The sequence below is a fragment of the Camarhynchus parvulus genome, chromosome 2, assembly GCF_901933205.1.
Source record: "Camarhynchus parvulus chromosome 2, STF_HiC, whole genome shotgun sequence".
NCBI classification, from domain to species: Eukaryota; Metazoa; Chordata; class Aves; order Passeriformes; family Thraupidae; genus Camarhynchus; species Camarhynchus parvulus.
Genome location: NC_044572.1, coordinates 149,579,051 through 149,602,313, shown reverse-complemented (window position 1 = coordinate 149,602,313; position 23,263 = coordinate 149,579,051). Strand labels below are relative to the sequence as shown.

The following is a 23,263-nucleotide window of genomic DNA, read 5'->3' as shown; positions in this document are numbered from 1 at the left end:
GCATTTAAATGAGAAATGATGCACCTGTTTTTAGCAAACACCACAAGGTGTGGTGGAATTAAAGCTCTTCTGATGTCTTGACTCCAAGATTGTGCTGTTTGAAATGAGGCCTCGTACCCAGGCAGAAACTGCTCAGCACAGGAGTGACTGGCAAAAAAACATCACTGGGTTGTGCTGTCGCTCTAATATTAACCAGGAGCTCTTCGAAGTTGCTCAAATCCTCTGATTCTCCTGATATCTTTATCTTAACCTCAGAAATTAAATGTTTCTTGCATCAACTACATCATAACAGTGGAGCAGATGCAGGACGAAGCCCCACAGCCTATTCCTTTACTGTTTGCAAAGGACTTACACAACAGGACCACAATTTACAGAGCTTAAACTATTCCCAGTGAAGCAAAGTGTGCTTTTGAGAGAAAAAAATCCCTCTGAGACAGCATTTTTTATGGTAGTAACCCAACAGACTGTAATTAAAACAGTATTAAACTACAACTTCCTAGCTCCAGCCAGAACAAGGCAACTTGGTGGGGATTAAAAGGTCTGGAAGACATGGGAGGTGTATTTTGGTTCTTTATTTTTCTGGGAAAGAAAGGATCTCACCAAGATGTCTGCAAAACCTGGTGTGCGAGCTTGAGAACCTTAAAATTGCAATGCAACGCCCCAGATTTGTGTGAAAAAGTCCATTTTAAGGGCTGTGTTTGCTCAAGCAAAAGTTTAAAGGAAATAAGACTGGTGAATTCAGGACCTGGGATGGACAGAGCCCTTTGATTATCAGTTATGAGTTAAAAATCTCCAGAAACCCCCTTCTAAAGGGGAAGTGGGAGATTTCCCTACCATGAGCTGAGCATGTCCGTTCTGAAACGACCCCCCTGAGTCTCCATTCCCTTCCTCCTGACGATCCACAACCCGGCACTTCACAGCATCCTGGACCTGCAGGAACAGATTGGCAAAGGTCAGAGTCAGACTGACCAAACCACCTTAAATTCTGCTGAAATCCAAAATAAAAACAGCCCTTGTTAGATCAAAAGGACATGGACCCTGCTTTAGCAGCATCCAGGCATTTCTTTCACACAGTTTATGTGTTATATATTTCACACACTGAAGAGCAACTCTGAGTTTTTCCAGCAACCCTGGGTCACTGCCTAGGTCACTTCCATTTGCTTGATTTATACAGTCAGGAATAAAATTGTCCTTTATTTTGCAGCTTGCAATATGTTTCAAATGGATGCTGCTGCATTAATCATTGTATTGGTGTCTACAAAGTCTGATCAGGATCCTGTAATATAAATCTGATCCCAAACTCACTGAAATAATTGGAAAAAAAATCCTGGTGGCTGCAATGGGAGTTAAATGCAGACTCATATTCATAATGCAATTAGTGGAAGGAGTCTCAGCCAAGCCACTGGTGTAATTCCATTGATTTCATTGGCCTGACATAAGAAATTAATCTGTTTTACTGAATTTAAAGGAACTGTAAGAAGATAAAATTAATGTTGAAAAAAAAGCCCCTTCCTGTCTCTGTTATTAATAGTCTCTCCACTCCGTAGGATGAAAAGAATAAAAGAAACATAAAAGATTCGTTCTTTTCTTCCCTGATATAATTCACCATTTTAAATCTCCACAGGGAGGCTGAAGAGAATTTCCTCAATTTCCTTGCCTGATTATTGCTGGCTGCACTTCCTAGCTGGAATATCAGGGTGTTAATGCCAGCACAGATTTCATCCTGCAAATCTCAGTGCATCTCGCCTCTCCTGAAATCGCACAAATCACTTCTTTAATGTGGCATTTTTTGGAGGTGGGGTGTGAACATTCTGGAAATGAGAATTCTGCTGGTAAACAAGCAAAGCCTGACATGCTATCCCATCTCACCAAACTCCACCTGATTCACCCCTCCTTCCCTCTGACCGAAAATGTCACGGTCATTCTTGTGGTCACCATCTCCCCCAAAGTGAAATTTGTAGGGTTAGAGAAGTGACCAGGCTGGTTGGGCACTTTTCCAGGTGGTTTTTATGGGAAATAATGTTAATTATGTAACAGATAATGACTCCTCCCTCTCACCTCCCGCCTGAGGATGCAGTGGACCATGACGATGACAAATCCCTCCAAGGAGTCGAAGACGGCGAAAAGGATCTGGAAAAGCGCCGAGCGCCGGTCGGTGATGGCCAGGACTGCAGACATCCAGGTGAGAGCCAGCAGGGGCAGCACCACGCAGGAGCTCCAGAGGGATGCCCTGTCAAGGGAGAGGGAAAGACAGCTCAGCTCCACCTCACCCACTCCCAGGTGGGGTTCGAATTCAGCCTCCTGATCCCACCGGGATGCAGAGGGTTTCTCCAGCCAGCATCTCCATGAGGGAGACCTTTCCTGAGCCCCTCTCCCAGGGAAGCAGGAGGAGGCTCTGCCCACTCATGCCACCCAAACAGAGGGGACAACTTCCCAACGGTGCAGTCATGCATAAAACTGGAGGTGGGGAGGAAGGATGCGGATCCCTCCCTCCCCCTTCCACGCCCTTCCCGCTCTGCCCCTAATCCACCACCACGGCTTTTCCCAAGGGAAGGAGACAAAATACAATCACTGCAGGTTGCCAAGGGGGAGGGGAACAGTTGCAGCAGAGACTGGTCTGTCACGATGGCTGTAGGTACTCAGGTCACAGACACTGGGACTTCCACAGCACATGGAAGACACCAACACTGGGACGTGTCACGCTTCCGAGTGACTCAAAACGGACAGGCAGAGAGCTGATGTGCAGACTGAAACATTTTGCATTTCTCCTTTTAATCTACAGATAATGGTCCTTATGACACTGGGGACTAAAACCTGACCTGACCTAAAACCTTTCATTTCCCTGTGGTCAGAAAATTTTCAGCTTTCTTGTGAGATCTCCCCAGATGATGCTTTGGGAAAAAAAACCCAACTTTTTTGTTCCATGTTTGATCATTCTTGTAAGTTTATTCCTGCGTGGACATTAACTTGAGATTCAAGCCACATCTCCATTCACAAGACAGAAAACTGGACAAAAGTTTTCTGTGATGCTGCCCCAGGAAACTCCACTTTAGCTGTGAATGATGGCCCTGCAAATGGGAAAGCAGCTCTTTTCCCAAGGACTCTTTAGCCATCTATCTCTCCAACCAAAAAAAAGATCCCAAACAATTTTAACAGCTGACTAGGGAGATTTTAAGCTGTCACTCATCCCACCTATTTGGCACCAAGAATATGAGGAGAATTTCTCTGTGGGTTTTTACCTAACAAACCAGAGAAGGCCTCGAATAACAAGAGGAGCTACAAGAAAACCTCCAAATACAAACAAATACAGGCAAGACAAGAAATTACAGGACAGATACCATGAAACACGTTCAGCAGTACTTACATGGGACTTGCTCACCATTTCCTGATCTATGATCAAAGGTTTAATGTTTTCTTGCTGGTTAGCTCACAGACCTCAGTGAGTTTTACCTGAACAAACTGGAGCTTGGATAGAGGTTTGGACATCAGGATAGAACACCCTGGCTTCATTAAGGGTTTCTGAAGGATTGTTAATATCAGTTCTGCAATGACCACACACTAAAGCGACAGTTTATTTTTATAGTCAGAATTAGGCCCTGTTTGCAAAAATTCCTACAGCTTGTCCACACTCGGATCTGTTCCTTCATGGTATTATTAAGGAATTTAATTGACCTAAAGGAGCAGGGAAATGGAATTATTTTTCTTTTTAATTAGAACAAGCATTATGAGACCTCTTTGTAAGGTAAAGGCCATGACATAATCCAATACCTTGTAATTTTATCTTGGATGGCAAATGCTGCTCTTTAATGCCCAAGACAAACTATAATTTCAAAGTATTATTAAAAAATACACAAAAAAAAAACCAGCCTGCAACCAAACAACTCCTAAAGAGAAATAACTTATTCCAATTCTCCAAAATCTGCCTCATTACACTTAAATCTCTCTTTGCTTTCATTTGTGGTAGTGCCTTCATAAATCTGGCTAGGCAGCAAATGCATGAAAGAAAAAAATCAGAGAGGCAGAAATGCTGAATGGAAAGATAAGATTTGGTTGAAAAGGAATCTTTCTAGATGTGTCTTCCATGAAAGTGTCAGCCAACACAACATGGCTGAATAGATAAAATAATTCCAGCAGCTAGGGGAAACCATCAAATTCAATAAAAGTTGCTGGGAAAGGTCTGTAAGGGACAACTCTGCTTCCTGGAATTATCTGGAGCTCCAGAACACTCCTGGTACACTCATTCTGTGGATGTTACTGCCACCAATGTGCAACCTGGCAATGGATCTGAGCCAGGTCTGAACCAAATAATGATAATGGAATCTGGGTGGGTTTTCCATTCCTGAAAAGAACTGCAGGCTCATAATGACAACGATCTGGATCTGGACCCAAGACTTAGATGTGGATCTGGGGTTACAAGGGATGCTGCTGAGAAGGTAAATTACATGTAAATTATGTTTCTCTTCAGCAAATGGTCAGATTTGAACCCACTGGTTTCAAAACCTGCTTTAAGAATGAATTCTTTGAGTCAATTTGCTCTGCCCTTCCAACCAAATGTTGAAAACAACATCTGCCCTTCCAGCTCAGCTGATGACCACATATTCAGCTGGATCAGATCAGGATTTTCCCAAGTTGTGCTGACTTACATCAGCTCAGAGTTCTGCTCTCTTTGTGATTCACCTTCCAGGTGCCCTCTCAGCAGCACTCATCCCTTACAAAATTGATGGAAATTCTGCTTGCTACTTAAATGCATCATCTTTATTCTCAGGCAGCAGGTGGCAACAGGTCACAGGAAATGGATCTCACTCTAATTTCACTTGCAGGGCTGTGCTTAGATTTTTGAAATATTAAACTCCAAATTAAAAGCTCCATTAAAGAAATCTGGTACAGGCTGAAACTTCAGGTGAAAACTCACAGGAAGACAAGTGGGTTTTCTGTGAGACTGCCCTTAATTCTACTTGCTGTGAGCTGAATTCATAGCAGGACTCATACTTCAACCACCTTCCCACCTGTCCCTTTTTTCAGAAGGCACAGTGAATCCTTAAAAGATCCCAGAATTATTTACAGGATTTAAGAAATATCACATTAGGGTGCTTATCACGAGATGTGATATTAAATGATCAACTGTTATACAAAGACATTGTGACCACCTAATGGCTTTTCACGGATTAGCCATGATCAATAAATCCATTACTTTTATTGCTTGGGACAAAGGAATTAGTTGGCAGAACCTCTTATTTATCCCATTTATGATAGCCCTCAGGACAAGTGACAGCAGCATCCCATCTGAGGTTGGAAAAGACCTCCATGTCCAAACTTTTCCCAGCACTGCAAAACCCAGCGCTAAACCATGTCCCTAAGTGCCACATTTACACAGCTTTTAAATCCTTCCAGGATGGGGACTCCAGCATCTCCTGGACAGCCTGTGCCAATGCTTGATTATCCTTTCAGGGAAGAAATTTTCCCCAATATCCAACCTGGTGCAACCTGGGGCCAACCTGAGGCCATTTCCTTTCATTCTGTCTCTTGACAGGAGAAGAGACCAACCCCAACCTGGCTCCAACCTCCCTTCGAGGATTGATAAGGTCCTCCCAATCCTCCTTTTCTCCAGGATAAACCATCCCAGCTCCCTCAGCCATTCCTAACATGCTCTAGAACATAGGATCTACCATGGGAAACACTCAGCCTTAAGGAAGCACACACCAGACCCTGCCCTGGCAGCAAGGATTCGGCCAAAATGACAAAATATATCTGTGGCTTTGTCCTTTTTGTAGCTGGAGGCATGGAGAGTCTTTGTCTTTGCAAAAGAAGCAGAATAAATGGATTGCACTTAGAGGAAAGCAATGGAAAGAGCAAAAAGAATGGCTTTGGAGATAAAGATCTACATGAAGAAAGATGAAGAGTCCTGCACCCTGAGAAAAGGCAAGTGCAGGGGGACACACAGGACATGCCAATAAAGATGTAAAGGGCCATTAGAAAGGGCAAAGTGATCAATTATTTTCATTACTCAACACTGAAAGAGCAGCAGCAACTTAAAGAAGCTGCAGAAGGAAAAAAATCACTTTATAATTCAAAAGCAGCTCCTGGAGGTGAGCTCTTAAAAGGGAATTGGTTGCTGGACTCAACAAATAGTGGATGGCTCCTTACACACCAGCAGCTCTGCTGCAGGAAAATCACAGTACAGGGATGTGCTTTATTTATCCTCTCATGCTTCTCTGCTCCTCTGACTTGTATTCACAGAATTACAGAATCATGGCATGGTTTGGGCTGGAAGGGATCTTAAAAATCATCTAACTCCACCCCACTGCCATGAGCAGGGACATTTTCCACTAGACCAGGCTGCTCACAACTCCATCCAACCTGGCTTTAAACACTTTTTAAACACTTAAAAACTGTTTCTCCCGAAAGCAAGAGTGTTGTCCCAATGTTAGGGGCACTTTCAGAGCAAACCCCTATAACTCAATGTTCATATAACCAAGATAGGAAACCTGTAACTAAAAAAGAGGGGAAACTCTGCTTGCTCTTCCCATGCACAGGCAAAAAAAGAAACACCTGCTGTGATTTCTATTCTCCCCTAAAAGATGATTCCACTCCCAGTAGCTGCAATAAAAATAATAAAATTAGGGGAACAGGAAACCAAATGCCTCTAAACTGCCCTAAGCAGCCTGGTCTGGTGGAAATTGTTCATAGTGGGGGGGTCTGGAATGAGATGAACTTCAGGGTCCCTCCCAACCCAAACCATTCTGTGATGATTTTATGATACATGAAACAGGCAGGTGATGAGGCAGCTGTGACCAGACTGCTTCATTATTATCCTGTAATTAAGGAAGGTGTTCTCTGAGAGCCCAATAAGGACTTGCAGGATCCAAGTATTATCCCCAGGTAAGGATAAGATTTCAAATTCCTTGAGCCATGAGGACAACACTCTCCTGAGGAACAGTCTCCTTCCTAGACCAGCCATGCATGGAAGCACTGGCTCACATTAATCCTGGAATTACAATACAGGCAGAAAATTTGACATCCAAGACTCCCTAAAAGGATATTGAGCCAAGAAAAAGGGCAAAACCCTTAGATGGGAGATCTGACACATGAATTCCTAAGGATTTAAGAGGAATGATGATGATAAGGGTCATGAGGAACCCCTGACATTGGCTCTTGGGTGGGGTGCCTGGAAAAAATACACCATGCCAGGGTTTTAGTCTTGGGCCAGTCTTTCCCACTGGTCAGAGCTTGAGAGTCCAGATTTCCAATGAGCTGCTTGGCAAGGATGCATAAAATCATGGAATGGTTTGGGTTGGAAGGGACCTAAAAGATCATTTAGTTTCAACCCCTTGCCATGGGCAGGGACACCTTCCACTAGAACAGGCTGCTCAGAGCTCTGTCCAACCTGGCCCAGGACACACTCAGGGATGGGACATCAACTTCCATCTGTCCATCCATCCATCCATCCATACATACATCCATACATCCATACATCCCTCCCTCAGCACTCCCTGCTATCTGCAGTGGATTCCCTCATTCACAGCCACCACCAAGAAAAGCCAAGGCCCTGAGACACATTTTCCATCTCAGATAAAGTAATTTTCACAGGTAGCAAAGACAAATTAATTACAAGGCAACATTTCACTGGCTGAGGGTGCCCTACAAGCAGCAATAAATGGGAGGAAATGTGGGAACAGAGGTCTTCCAATGGCAAAACCAGCCCAAGATCTTCTTCATCACAGCCTAAAGGGAGGGATTTATTTAACCCACACCTGTCAAGTCCAGCTAACCCCTAACAGGTCACAGGCATCCAAAGATTTCCATTTTTCATTCCCCAGGTCAAGAAATCACACAATTAATGTGATTATTCCACTTCTGTCACTTTTCTCTCCCATCAGTTCCCTCTGTTTTCCTTCCTTTACACATCCCCTTCTCCAACCACAGATCTCACCACAAAGATTTCCAAAATACAAGAAAAACAGTAAAAAGAACCTATTTCTCACTCCATGCTATCCCAGAAATAAACCTCAGGAATCTATGGGAGGGAAGCTGGGGTGAGCATAAGCAACCCCAGCAGGAACAAGGCAGGAACACCCTTGATGTGCTCTGCACTAAAAAAATTATGGCTCCTTCCAGGTCAGGGAGGAGCCAGGAATCCTCATGGCATTTAATCCACATTTAAAGACTCCCAAATTGAATGGCAAAGCTGCTGTAAGGTCTGGGAGAAGAGGGCCCAGCAGAAGGGTGGCAGTGGCATGAAGAATAATAATTTTTGCCTTTTTGGCAACCTCATTTACAAGAAATTTGGAGGAGGAAACCCAGGAACAGTTCAGCTGCAGGATGAAGTGGATCACAAGGGGAAATGAGTGAACTTGTTCGTGTATTCCTCAGTGTTCCCTTTGCAAGGATAAGAGCATGGGACACTTGAGGACAAATAACAAAATTGATACTGAACACTGTCATCTGAGGTACCCAATCTGCTGGGAAACAAAACAGAAAAAAATCCTCTTACAAGAGCCCTCCAATTTCTGTCAATCCACTTAAATTAGAGAAGCAGGATGAATAGGAGATCTGGCTTTCATATCCCTTTTTTCTTCTGGTTTGGAGATGAATCAGAATTTGTGATTTATAGCAGACCAATGTCAGACACTATTGGAGAGGGACTTGAGACTGTTCAACTTTTAAAATTAATTTACTATGAACAGAAAGGCTCTCCTATTTAAGAGTCTAATTTATTAATAGTAAATCTACTGCTGGCTTAACATTGCCCTGCAGTTACAGGAATCCAAAAAGCAGCGAGCTGCTCATTCCAGACTTGTGGTACACATGTCTGGACTGATTCCATCTCACCATCTCAGCTGGGCACTGCTGCAAAAGGTGAGTAAACAACCTTAGCAGTGAAAAATAAATCAAATTTTGTTCAGTTCTTCGTTTCACTGAGAAAACCACAGAACCATAAAACGGTTTGGGTTAGAAGAGGCCTTAAAGAACATCTCATTCCAACCCCCTGCCACGAGCAGGGACACCTTCCACGTGCTCTTGAGTTGATTTTCTTTATCTTTGTACATTTTGAGATCTGGCAATCGGCTGCCTCTTTTAGTTTAGATTAATTAAAAGTAGGAATTTTCAAACTGCAAATGATCTGAGATTGTTTGCCTCTCACATTTTGCATGTACTAATTTAGACATCAAAAGCAAAGTGTAGCATCACTTGGATGTGATACAGGTAACAACATTTCCAAAAGGCAAGGAAGAAAGACAAACCTTCCCTCATGACTCTTCCTCCAACCTTAACCTTTGTGAAAAAAGCCAACCACATAAATAGCAATTTCTCCAGCAGAACAAAGCTCTGGAATTATTTTTTTCTTTTCTTTTTTTTAAGCTAACTCCAGCATCATCTAAGAAGAGATTTAACAGCATTTGACTTTTGTAACTCAGAGCTATGAAACACTTTAAGATTTTGAGAATTAATTCCAAGTGTTTTCAGGGGTTCAAAAGAGGCAGTCAACACTTATCAAATCAGACCTGCAGGCCTACAAGGTATTAAACTTAACTTCAGCATTTCACAAGAGGAGAAAAAACCCACTTAGAAGTGATTCGCCAGCTCACTTAAACCACACTCAGTGCTCTGCAGCCTCTGGAGGAAAACACTCAAGCAGGTGCTCAAGTGGTTGACAAAGCTGGATTTTGGAGTCCCTGTCTACCACCAGAATTACTGGGAATCACAGCTTTAACTCCGGAACTCCAAGAACGGAGCATTAAACAAATTAAACACAACTTGCAACAAATACAGAGTCCCTTTGTCTTCCATGGGCTGGTCACATGCTTAAATCTTAAATCTAGGCATGTCAAAAAAGCGCTTTTCAGGATCCAGCCCATCAGCTCCAGGGGTGTTGCAGGAGCCCTGCCCTACTCATGGCCCACAGAATGAGGCTGGGGAGAGCTGGGGGATGTCAGGGAGGTGGGCAGGGACATGGGGACAGAAAACAAACACAGGCTGGTGAGTGCAGGGAAATGGAAGAGGGAAATAAAAAAAGGAACTGAAAAGCAAAAATCAAAATGAAAAGGAAAAAAAAAACAAGGAAAAAAAAAAGAAAGTGGAAAGAAAGAAAGAAAGAAAAGAAGTTGAAATTAGAGGAACTAACATGGCGTTACTGGTGGCTGTGGCCGAAACTTCAGCAGAAGAAACTACTCCACACTTGGAACATTTGAGCGTCATGCCGTAAAGGGGCACTGCCATCTGACTGCAATTAAAACCAAAAGACTGAAACAAAACAAAACACTTCGCTCATGAACACAAACGTCGAAAGGAAAGGGAAAGAGAAGCCAAAAAGAAAGGAAGGAGAGAAGGAAGCCAACCAACCATACCCAGTTTGGGAAGAGAAATGAAAGACAGGCAGGAATTAAAACTCTCTCATCTGTACCACTCCAGATGCGGGGAACGGGGGGAAATGGACAACTCAGATTTGTTGGTGCTGCTGGAGAGGGTGGAACTGTGTTGGTCAAAGTCTTGCCAGATTCAGGGTGTCTCTCTGGCACCCAGGGAAGAGAAACCAGTACTGCTCTCCCAGTCTCCATCTCCTTCTTTTTGTTTTGATTTTTTTGGGGTGTTTTTGACAAATTGCTCTTTTCCCTCCTGGCCTTTTTGCTCCAAAACAAAAAAGGTGGCAGGGTTGTGCAGTAGAAGGCAAGAAGTAGGGCTGTGGGGGCTGTGCCTGCTTATCTGCTGTCCTAAAGCAATGAAAAGGATAAGTCACTTATTTTCTCTGACTGGGAGCTGGTGAGACCAGGACAGAGGCCACTCTTTGGTTTTTGGTCAGAGGCCATTTTCTGGTTTTTTGGTTCCCTCCCTGATGCAGGATGGGACTCTTTTATGTCCTGAAGTTAATCCTGAGCTTGGGTGTTTCCTTACCCCCTAACCTGCCCTGAAAGGAACCCAACTGGCTGACTGCTTCTGAGACATCCCCTCTCTCACATCCTGCTCTGGAGCCAAAACCATCTTTGGGATGAACTCTGAGAATTATTCCCACCTGCGGCTCCCACTTTTTTTTTTTTCTGGATGGGACCAACCACAGAAACAGCCCACTGAGGGCTGCTGGTATGAGGGGATCTGCTGAAGCACATCCTTGGGATTTTTAGCAGCTGATGTGTGGGAACCACCCCCCATTCAGCTCCTCTTCGGGAGCCCAGAAGCCACATTAGCTTGGCACTGGCCCTGTTACTTCCCAGAATTTACTGTTTGTGTGCTCTCCCTGGTCTGCACAGATCCACACCCACGGCAGATCTGGCTTGGAAAACGGGAAGGAGCCTGCAAAACATCCCCCAGACCTTCCTGCTGAGCCTGGCATCAGAGAAGACATGAAATCACTGCCAGAGGACAGCACAGGGTCTGTCATCCCTGGGTGTGTGCTGGGGATGCTGCTGAGGGAGGTTTGCCCCAACCAGGAGGGGTTTTACAGCCCTGCTCTGCCTGGGAGGGAGATCAGGGGACTCCACAGAGCATTTCTTAGCTTTGGTGGCTCTCTGTTCAGTCTCACTGCAAAAAGACATCCTGATGAGCACCAACACAGCAGCAGCAGTGGGCCCGGTGGCCCCCTTTCAAGTGGCTATTGATTGGTCTTTTCATTAATTACAGTGACATAAATCATCATTCCCATCCAGAATAATGACTAAGGCATCCCACAGAAGCTTTCAGACACAGAGGAAATTAGCTGCTGTGTCCACAGGTAAATATCTTCCAGGAAGGATGGTGTAAATCCTGTGAGGACAATGGCTGAACCAAAGATAAAGTGGGTCCGGAGAGGCATTAGGTGCACGACCCTTAAAAAATAAAAAAAATACAACAGCTTATCCCCAAATCTATAAGCCACAAAGAACAGATAAGCAGAGAGACAGAGAGAGGCAGAGATAGGCAGCAAAAAGAAAAAAAGTAGATTGACTTGAGGAATTTGATGGGAAACTGTACCAGAAAAAACATGAATGACATTGAATCACAGAGAACTGGCCAGAAGACCACTGTAAACACACAACTGTAGCTGCTGTTGGGTGTGTTTATGCAGAAAGTTGCAAGCAGTGGGGACTGATGTGGGTACTTTTATCTCCTAATTCCTTCTGGTTGGGAGCATGAGGTTGTTAATATATTGAATTTCCGCAGCAGGTTTAGATTGGCGCCTGTGCATATGAAAGGGAAGCTAATTAAATAACCACAGTGAATAATGCCTTCATTTAATTTACCTTTTTCTCCTTCCTAAACATCCACAAACAGCTCATGGGCTCATCTGGTGGGTTCACTGGAGCCTGGACTTTGCTACCTTTCTATTGAGCAGTGCTTTCCACCATCCACAGCCCGAAGAGCAGGAGCACTGCTTCCAACAGGAACCATTCCCAGAGGAAGGGCAATCCCAATCCTTCCTGTCTCAGTGGAGTTATCACCTTCCTAATCACCCTCTCCCCTCTGTGCTCTGACAACCCAGCTCTGTTCCACCCCATCAGGACACCTGCACAGAGACTATTTCACATAAGGTTTTGGGGCAAACTCCTCTTGGGTGGTTTCTGTGATCAACAGAGATAAAAGAAGAGGTCCTCCAAGGGGGGACAAAGCTCCTGTCTCTCCTCAGGAGCGGCAGAGGAAGCCCAGAGAGATTAAACTCAGCTAAAATTAGCCCTGGTGAACATCCCTGATGGTCTCAATCCTCCTCTCTGCCTGTGTGAGCACACAAATGTGGAATAAATGCTGGCTGAATACATTTGAAATTCATTTTAAAGGCTCCTGACATTAAAACATTAATTTTTTGGTAGTAATCCCTTCAAGAGACCTCAAACACTGGTGGTGGAGTTGGCCACCAACAGAGACTGTTTTCTGGGATGGTTTTCTCCATTTCCAGACAGGTTTTGGCTTTTCTCCATCTCTCCAGGTATTCACACCCCCTTCTCTACAGCCTGGTTTTGTGATCCACCTATAAAATCACTGCCACTAGAAAATCTGCATTTTCTGACAGATGTGACAACAATAACCACAGCTATTTCCACTGCTAAGTACAGGGCAGAATTCTTGTGTCTCAGGTGTTATTTCATGAGAACTGATGATGCTGGTGAATTTGTGACAACCAATCTGTGGAGTGTGTGCTGGGCTCCTCTTAACATCCAACAGCTCTTTCTTTCTTCCTATTTTGGGGGAATTTTTTTTTTCCCCACCCTTTTAAAAATTTGTTTTTGCAACACTGAACCATACTTCTTGCCTCTGCTAAAGGAAACACAACGTTTCTTTAGACCATCTCCTCAGGTCCAAACATCTCCAAGGCCATTACTCAATTCTGATTTTCTTCAGATCTACCTTCCAACACGGTTCCCAAGCCCAGGCCAGAAGCAGAGAACTAAAGGGAAAGGGGCACCAGGGCTCTCAAAAGTGCTCCCACACTCTCAGCAGGGGCACTTGGGAAGGGAGAACAAAACCATTGAGCACAGATAAGGCTTAAAAGTGCTGCACACACACACACGGACACGAAAGAAGGGGAGAAAAAAGAGAAAAGAAAGAAAAAAACCAAAGAACATCAGAAAAAAATGACTTTTTTGTTTGGTTTTTTTTTTTTGGTTTGTTTTGTTGCCTCACAGGTTTTGTTTTTAAAGCCCAACTCTGAGTGTGATCAATAACCAGCTGCTGTGTATTAAATAAGGTCACTCTGTGCAGTTTGGATTAGAGAGGGAGGGACTGAGAGGCAGCTACTCACTGCTTTGCTAATCCAATAAACCACTTATTGCAGTGCTGACTTTCAAGTGCAATTACCCTGCTCCAGACCCTGCCTTGCAGCCTGGGTGGTTGTTTTTTTTTTTTGAGTTCTCTCTTTGTCAAGAAGGCATCATCCAGAATGAAGTGCTTGCTTGTTAGCAGCTGCTCCAAGCAATGCACCAAGGTCACTTCTTCACTTACTTTTCAACCCAGCAGCAGCTGGTATCTCTGAGCACCCAAATCTCCTCTTGTTTTATGGCCATGGCACTGCTCAGGCACCAAAATTCCACTTTGCTGCACCCAGGGACCCTGAGGCTTGGCCATGTCAACATTGCTGATAAACCATGAGCCTAAACAGGTCCCTGCGTTTTTTCCAAAATCATTAAGGTTGGAAAAGACCTCCAAGATCAAGTCCAACCTTTGACCAAACCCCTCCATGGCCACTAAACTCTAACACACAGTTCCAGGTCCACTTGTTTCTGGAGCACTTCCAGGGATGGTGACTCCACCACTTCCCCAGGCAGCCAGTTCCAAAGCCTGATCATCCTTTCAGGGATGAATTTTTTCCAAATATCCAACCTGGACCTTCCCTGGTGCAGCTTGAGGCCATTTCCCCTTATCCTGTCACTTGTTACCTGGGAATGGATTGTGGCCAACACCTCACCACACCACTCCTTATTTCAGGGAGCTGTAGAGAGTGATGAGGTTTCACCTGAGCCTCCTTTTCTCCAAACTGAGCCTCCCCAGCTGCCTCAGCTGCTCCTGGTGCTCCAGACTCTTCCTCAGCTCTGTTCCCTGCCCTGGACACTTTCCAGCCCCCCGAGGTCTTTCCTGGAGTGAGGGCCCCAAAACTGAACACAGGATTTGAGGTGCTGGGTAAGAATTTGCTTCTACCCTGGGTTTTGCCTCCACCACTCGATTAAAAACCACTCAAAAACCACTTTCACCCCAACTACTCAATAGAGCAGTGTCAGGAATATTGAACCTCATCCATATCATCCACCCCTGCCCTCTGAGACTCAGTGAAGCCTATTTGTCCCTCCACTTGGACAGACAGGATATATCCATGCATCCTGTGCTTTCTCCACCAGCCTCCAAAGGTTTCAAACGCTGACTCCATGCAGAGGAACCAGGACAGCTTTTGCTCTCCTCATTCCTTTGTGAACAACTTCTTCCTTCCAGAACACAGCTGTCACCCACAGCGATAAGTCAAATTTCTGCAGTGGACAACTGGGAGCAGAGATCCCTGACTTTTCTAGCAGAACTTCTTTGACTGTAGCAAGAAGCCAAAAAGGCAGGGGAAAGGAACACACATCTGACCTGGGCATCTGAGGAGACTCAGAGTGTCAGCCTGCCATTTCTGTCCCTTGCTCAGGGATAAAACCAGAGCAGACTGCAGGTTTGTTCCTGGAAATGGAGAGGAGAGGGGCTCTCATCCTGTTGGGGGTGCTGGCAGTGGCATAATAGCCACTGCCAAAAGTTTGGGAGTAACCCAAGAGAGAGCTCAGGGATAAAATCAGAGCAGACTGCAGGTTTGTTCCTGGAAACGGAGAGGAGAGGGGCTCTCATCCTGCTGGGGGTGCTGGCAGCGGCAAAATAACCACTGCCAAAAGTTTGGGAGTAACCCAAGAGAGAGCCCTGCCTGGGACCTGCTGCCCTGGGCAAAGCCCTGGGAGACACCAGGGTGGGGAGAAATGTGGAGTCAACTCTTGGATTTATACTCCAAAGGAAACCAGCTAGCACAAATCCTCTGGATTCAGGAATGGAGGCTGTGGAGAAGATAAAGAACCTCAGGAGGCAGCAGAGGTTCTTAACTCACCTCTCCTACTGCATCCATCTGCTGCTCTGCCCTCTGCCAGACCTCCAGAACCCATTCCCTTCCATTCCTGAGACGCCTGCCAGCTCTCAGACACGACCCCTCTGTCCCCCAGCTCGTGCCATGGGCCCACCCAGCAGTGCTGAGTCTCTCTCTGCTGCCTCCAGGAGTCAGTGGCAAGAGCCACTTTGCTCTCCCTCGCTTCTGGGAGGATGTACCAGCCTTGGCTGAAGCCATTTTAACAAAGAGATGAACTTTCATCCTTCCTCCACAGCAACACAGGGCTGCTTCTTGGATTTTTGTGTCCTGCTGCACTGAATGACAGTGCAAAGACATTATATCAAGGGTGTTTTTTTCTTTCATTTTGCTTAAATCTGGTTTTGCTTTTTTTGTTTGCATCCCAATCTCTTTTTTCGCCCCTTTCCTGGTTATTGATCACAGCCTTGGGTATTTTTGGTTTTTATTTTCACTCTTTACTTAGATGTATTGATAAGGCATACCCTGCCCGTTCCTTCAGTTTCTTATCTGTTATTCCATCTTTGGATACAAGTTTGTTAAAAACCAGAATGCCAATAACCATGTTCACCTGTCAAAAGAGAAACAACACACAAGTTTTGTTCTCAAGCGGGTCAGGTCAAGCTCGGTAACACAGAAGGGCTTCTCCCAAAGCCAGGTCACACCTCTGCAGGCCACCACCCCTCATGTCCCCTGTCCCCCACTGTCCCACCTCCCCTGGCCGTGCATCAGTGAGTTCAGGACAGCAGAATGCAGCTGGCAGCAGATCAAGGAGGCTGGAGAATCATTAAAATTGGAAAAGGCCCCCAAGATCATCAAGTCCAACCCTCAACCAGGTCTCCATGAAGCAGCAGAGATTGGGAATTTCTCAGATTTGCTGCAGGGCTGCTTGAACCCCAACACTGCCTGAGGTCCAGCAAGGCAAACTCCAGGCACAACAAAAATTTTTTGGGCTAATCCAAACAGAGAATGGCCAGTACAGAGAAGAGCAGTGGGTTGACATTGGCTGCTTCCCAAAGCACCTTCTGGAGTTAGAAGCAGCATTAAGAGAATGCAGACAACGTGTCACAGATCTTTCCTGGTGAAACACCACTGCTGCTCTCAAAATAAGAGGTGGAGGGGCGCTGGAGCAAGGAGAAACATCATCTGCTCTGGTGGAGTGTCTTGGGAGATACTGCAGATGGCACAGCACAGAGAATTCCCAAAAAAACCAGTGGGTGATACAATTCCACGCAGCCCATTTTCCTCAGGGTGAGAGCAGGGATGTCTGTGTCCATCAGAAACAAAAATCCACAGTGGAACACAGGCTGGACAGAGCTGAGATCCTGCAGAGTGACCCCAAACTCCTCCCTGTGCCTTTCCAGCTGCATCCACTGCTGCCAGCTGCATCTGCTGTACAAACCCCATCCGAACCTCAGCAACACGTTAGTGACACACCAGCCCCACCCCTGCATGGAGGAGGTCATGATGGTGGAAAAATGAGACATTCTCCTGGCTTTGCTGTCAGTGGAACAGCTGCTGGTGGCAGAAACGTGTGGTCAATGCTGTTTTGCATGTGGAGCTTGCAGGGAAATGTTTTAAGGCCAAATTCAGAGATAAATTCATGTGGCTTCACATGTTTGTGATTTTAAGGGATCCAAAGAGTCACCTGACCCAGAGGAAGGGACCAAGCCTCTGCCTAATTGCCTAAATCACCCTCAAAACAATGATCAATCTTTCTGCTGGTTTCACCAGCTCACTGATGTGGAGCCCACAGCTAGGAATTCACAGAAAATCTCAGAAATTGCAGTTATTTTTGTGTGCATCAGCTGCTCGGTCAGTGGACAGCTGAGACCTTTTCTAGAGTTCACCATGGTATTGATTCAGAGAAACAACACTGGCAAGTCAGGGACAGTGACACAGCCAAGGATCAGCAGGAAATCAAAGCCTGGTTATGAGCCTGAAAGAGAGGGAGCACTTTGAAATCACTGATCCTTCACTGTGGAGGATCCAAAAAGGTTTTTCCTTGAGGAGCCGCCAGGCAGGAGGAAAGGTGGGGTTGAAGTGTGGCTGAATCTATCCTAGGGCTGGCCAAAGTGCACATCCTCACTCCTAAGGAGCCAGGGAGACAACAAACAGTTCTGCAATGGTTTTAATCAGTCAATCAATCAATCAGTCAATCAATCAATCCAGTACATTGATCACCACAATCAACACCCTGCTCTGATCCTGGCTCCACTTCTTTCCTGCATCAGGGATACAACATGGATATTCTTCCAATAACATGCAGAGTAGCTTTACTTTTTTATCTTTGAGACACCTTCCAGAAGCAAAGCCTCAAGTCTGAAATTCCTGGAGATAACCACGACCTGACCACTGCTGACCCTGTCCTGACTTCATTCCATGAGCCTCCCCCTTCAGCCTGCACACAACCCACCAGGCTGCTCCACATCAGCTGGGTGAGCAAAACTGCTTCCAACAGCTCTGTGTTTAAGGCAGATCAGGATTTTTAAGAATAAAGGTCAAACCTTTATCCTTCAAAGCTGCAGCTGTTCAGTGTCAGTGGCCTGACTGTGAGTTATGAGCATTGCTGAAGCTGCAGGCCAGCCACCTTCAGAGCTTTATCAACTCTTTGAGCTCATCTGTTTGCAGGTTCCCATTTATAAAAAGGCTTTCCATGCTTCTCCTTCTTCTTCCTCAAGCTCTTTGGTGGCTCTACCAGGGCAATATTAATTTGTCACTTTGGCCAGGAATGAGTCAGAGAGTCTAAATGGAGCCGTGTGGCCTCTCTCTTGGTGCTGATCAGGGCCAGACACCACCAGAGATGATTCACCACCAAACATCAGCTGCAGGAACCACCATTTGCATGTGCTGACCCCTCTGTGAGGACATCTCATTTCCTCTGCTTGATGGTGAGGCAAATCTGAGCCGCCAAATGGAAGCAGGCTCCTGTGTTTTCCTCACACTTTAAAAGAGGAAAACGGGAAAGAACACCTCCCTTGTTGTTGGCAAAACAAAAGCAAGGTCGTTTGAGGCAGCAGAGTGACTCTGGGCACTACCAAAGCTTCCTCCCTCCGAATCACTGTGTCACAACCCCACATGAAAGACCTCAGCTCATACCAGTTTTGATTTCCTGCAGAGGAGGGGCCACTGCTGGCTTTCCTCTTTGTCACCCTGATGAAACGGTGGCACCGAGGTGGTTTGATGTGCAGTGACAGCGCTGAGAACAGAGGCAGCCCGAGCTTTTGTGGAGTTATTCTCCTGTAAGCTCCTGCTGCTGCTGCGGGGCATTCCGCCCCCCAGGCACTGCATGGAACAAAAGCCTGAACTGAAAAAGGAATCGGGAGTGTCAACAACTCCATTCCTGTGGGGCTCTCCAGAGCCTCAGAGGGCATAAAGCTCCTCCACTGGATAAAACATGGGCTGGAGAGAAACTGCAGAAAGATGTGGGGGCTCAAACGTGGCTTTAAACCCATCAGGAATTGCTGCAGGAGGGATTTCCTGGAGGTGCAGCAGTTCTCAGATTCTTTCAGCCCTGAGGTTTCTCATGGGCAGTGAGGCCTGAGTAGCGGGGAAGGAATGTCACCTCGAGTGACACCTTAAATTCAAATTATAACTGGGCAATGTTGGTGTTGGGGCTGTGCTGGACAGAAGAATGGACTCCCCATGCAGGAGCTGGAGTTTAGAAATGCCCATTTTAACCCTGCCATCTCTTTGAATTCAAAGAAAACGTCATTTTTAGGGTCGGAAGGGATCCCCACAGCATTGATTTGAAGATTTTTAACTTCAATTTCAAACAAGGAAATCTGCACACATGCACTGGCTTGGGATGGACCAGGAATAAAAGCTGGCTGTGAGGGCACAGCCTGGTGTAAAAACCACCAGGAACAGCATTTTCTGGAGGAGACAACGTCAGAGTTTTCCACCATCAACCTGCACTTCCATCCAGACAAAGTAAAACCAAGGCAAAGTATTAATCAGATGTTAGAGGGCTCCAGTGAGGACAGAGGGGGAAGGCTGAGATCTGAGACACATTACACTTCAGAATCAACCCCATCCCAAATTGTTGGCTTTGCTCATTATTCCTGAAGGAGGAAGCTCTTCGAAACACAAGTGGAAATAAAGAGGGGCATTCGTGGGTTGAAAGAACAAGGAAACTGCTATAAGATGTAGAGGAGAAAAAAAGAAATCTTTCAGACAAGCTTAAATACCAAAACGACAGCAGCCGCCGGTCCCACGAAGGCATAGAGGAGTCCTCCCTCTAATGACAGCCAGCAGCTGGAAAATGAAGAGAGAAGAGAAAGTGACCCAGTGGCAAATGTCCCCAAGAGGCACATGTTGGCTTCTTCCCTCTGCCTGCCAGAGTTCAGCCTGGGAGGTGACACCCCACGGCAAAATATAAAAAAAAATAAAAAATTCTCAGACTTTAAATCAAAAAAATTTTGCTTTCCATCTCTCCTGAACTTGCATAAAGGCTCCTCTGCCTGGGGACCTGCCCGCAGGATGACATTTGGCAGGGGAATTCATGCAAAATTAAGGAGAGTGCTCTGTTTCAGACCAGGTCCTGGAAGCAGCTGCAGCATTTGGCTGGCAAGATGATGCTGCTCTTGTCCTACTTACAGGGGAGAAAGAGTGGAAAGAGTGGAAATTTTCCTCTGCTCATTTGCTGATCCCTGTGTCTTCCAGGGGTGCAGGACATTTCTTCCCTCCCTTTGAGATTGCCTCCATGGGGAAATTCAACAACACAGCAGCAAAGTGGGAATTCACAGCATTCCCTGAGCAGAATTTCTTATGGAATAAGCTGAATGTGAGGTATGTGGTGCCTCTTCTGGAAACCAGCTCATTCCTTCTCCCTCACACCACATAACCTGAGAAGGACATCTCCCTTCTGCACTGAGCAGATGTGGAATTTGGGCTCCAGAACTGCCTGGTGCCTTCCCAAACCGAGGGAGCTTTCATTTGAGACCTCTTGGTTGAGGACCTAGAAGTGTCCAAGGCCAGGTTGGATGGGGCTTGGAGTGACCTGGGATAGTGGAAGATGCCCCTACCCATGGAACAGGGCTGAAATGGGATGATCTTGAAGGTCCCTTCCAACCCAAACCATTCTCTGAGTTTCTGTTTTTCATGTTTGACTGTAAAATCAGGAAGGAAATGCTTTTCCTCGTTTCACTTGTGAAATCTCCATCCTTGGAGACATTCAAAAGCTACCTGGGCACAGCCCTGGGTCACCTCCAGGTGACCCTGCTTGAGCAGGTGCTTGGACAAAAAAACCCCCTCAGGCTCTGTGACAGCCATGAACATCCACAGCAGCACTGGAGCTGAAATTCCCTTTTTCCTTTTTTTTTTTTTTTCAGGGAATCCAGCAATTCAGGGCATGGACACACAAATTAAGTGCTCCAGGACAGGAGAGGATGGGAATTTAGAGTGTGTCAGCAGCCCCTGGGAAAGTTTGCATGCTTTAACAGGGCAGAACCCTGGAGAAAATGTGGGATGGAGTAATCCTGTTTCAGCAGGAAATGAGCGTGCACTCAGCACAGGAGAAGAGCAGGAAACCACAATGGGGAGGGAACTTTCTCCAAGCTCTTAACTCAGCTCACCCTGCAGTAATTCACTTGCCCTGCCCTCAGCAAGATGCTTTCATCCTGTATCAGGAGCAAACTGATGCTCCCGGGGGGGGGAAAAAAAAAAAGTCTTCCTGGAAACATTTCAGCCTTGTTGATCAGCCTCATATTTCTTTTTAATTAAATCTCAGTTGCAAAAAAAATGTTAATTTTTTTTCACCCCAAAACAAGGAACATTTTTGAAAAGGCAGCCCAAAAAATGGAAGTATTTCAAACTGAGAATTAAAAGTAGGATATTCTGGTTTTCTCCAAGGTCTGAATCTTGTTTATGTCTAAATTAAACCTGTAATGTGCTAATTTAATCAATTCTGATTCCTTCCTGATAGCAAGTTGCTCTGTCACAAGCTGTCTGAGCAACTGTAATAATAAAATGAATAATCAGCTGAGGAGGGAGGGAGTAAAAATGAAGCTCTGGAGCTCTGTAATGACTGGAGGTCTCCCAAAATGCAAGAGGAGGGCTCCCAAATCCCAGTCCTTGTCCAAACCTTTTCATCCAAAGCTCTATCCTGATTTTTGAGATTTTTTTTCTCAGTGTCTCTTCCAACTGGTGGCTCAGATGAAGAAATCTGACAGCCCTGCACTGCAATTAGTGATGAGGACTTGGTGCACAGAGGGTTCTCATTCCTGCAGGGTCCCTGGCAGCCCCTGCTCCCCCAGGAGCACCAGGAATTGTCAAGGTGAGCTCACACATCACCAAGCACCAGCCCTGATCCCTCCTGACTGCCTGACCTCCCTGCCACAGCACTTCTCCAGAGCATTCCTGAGGCTGTCAGAGGTGCTGGCTGCCAGCAAGGGAAAGGAAAGGGTGAGGGGATATCTGAGAGACAGAACTGTCAGCAAACCCCAGCCTAGTGGAGATGCTTTCAGCCTCGTGCCTATGAGGCACAGAAATATTTGCATTTTGCTAAGAGCTTCCCTTGTGCTTTCCAAGGGATCTCTTCAGTGATTTTTAAAATAAAATTATCACTGGAAGGGAGGAAGTGAATGGTTTAACAATTCCTAAGCAGTGTTTCCTTGACTGACAGCAGCTCTTGTGTTCAGCACAAAAAAACCCTTTTTTTTGCAAACCATCTGATCTTTTTGTGACTCTGCCACGGCGCAGATGGGAGGTGGTGGCTTTTGTCCTGGTCCTGGGAAGGGGCTGGCTTCCACTGAGCCCTTTGTCACACTGTCCAGCCCTGCCAGGCACAGCTCTCACCTCAGTCCTGTGTAAAATGAGCCAGCACCAACAGAGCATTTTGTAAAACTCAGATTACAGTCGTGAATCAGGGCTGGCCCACCAGTGCTTATCCAGAGCTTAACCCAGGAGCTGCTGAGATACCTGTGGGTCACAAAAGCCCTGATGCAGTGACACTCCAGGACCCTGAGAAATTTGCTGTGTGCAGGCTGTGCTCTCAGAAAACTTCTGATGAGCTCTCTGGTGTGGAAGGATGTGAGCTCCCAGCACCAGTGGCACAACCTCAATTATTCACTTCAAGCTTTAGGAGGTTGTTTGTGAAGCTTTAGAGGTCCAGAGCAGTCCCTGGAGCACCAGCTAAAAGCAGAGTTATTATTCAGGCACTCAGCCTAATCTAAGGAGGTGATCAGTGGCAGGTCCTTTAGACCTCTGGTACCCCTCAGACTTCGTTTGAGACTGGAAGTGCAGCCTCTACCCTGCCCCAGAATGCTCAAAACAACAGCAAAATGTCCTTTCAAATGCAGTTCAGACAAGAGAAAAGAAAAATCCCCTTGTTGGAGCGTCCTGAGTAATAAAGGCTGAGTGAAGGGCTGATGGGAATCACCACTCACAGAACAACAGCAAATCCAAATCCTGCAGCACATATTCAATTTTTAATCTGAACCTCTCTCTCCCTCCTCAACTCATGACTTAGTGCAGTCTGGCCAGCTAAAAGGTAAATGTTAAACATACTGCAGGCTCCCTAAACTTACCACAGGCTCTGATCTCTCTGCATTAGAGCTTGGAGACACAGCCAAGCTTTTGATGGGACAATTCTTGGTGGGACAGACCCTGTCCTGGAGCTCAGCCGTGTTTTCATCGTTAGAGAAAAGCTTCATCCCATATACAATAAAATAACCAGGACCAAACTGGGTGAAATCCTGCTGAGGACTCCTGATGGAGTTTGTTCCA

The 23,263-nt window shown here is 45.8% G+C and overlaps 1 protein-coding gene across 6 annotated transcripts in view; it reads right to left on the bottom strand.

Annotated features, from left to right (window-relative positions):
- The window catches only part of ADGRB1 (adhesion G protein-coupled receptor B1), a 287,552-nt gene that overhangs the window by 24,877 nt on the left and 239,412 nt on the right, over window positions 1-23,263 (bottom strand). For 4 of the 6 annotated variants that reach the window (XM_030943232.1, XM_030943234.1, XM_030943233.1 and 1 more), the window contains 5 exons: window positions 19,726-19,792; window positions 16,021-16,106; window positions 10,124-10,222; window positions 2,059-2,230; window positions 835-930 (listed from right to left, as the gene is read on the bottom strand). In XM_030943232.1, coding sequence (XP_030799092.1) covers window positions 835-930; window positions 2,059-2,230; window positions 10,124-10,222; window positions 16,021-16,106; window positions 19,726-19,792 — 520 coding nt within the window. The remainder of the gene's footprint in view (window positions 1-834; window positions 931-2,058; window positions 2,231-10,123; window positions 10,223-16,020; window positions 16,107-19,725; window positions 19,793-23,263) is intronic. The other 2 variants (XM_030943235.1, XM_030943236.1) reach the window with 1 other exon arrangement.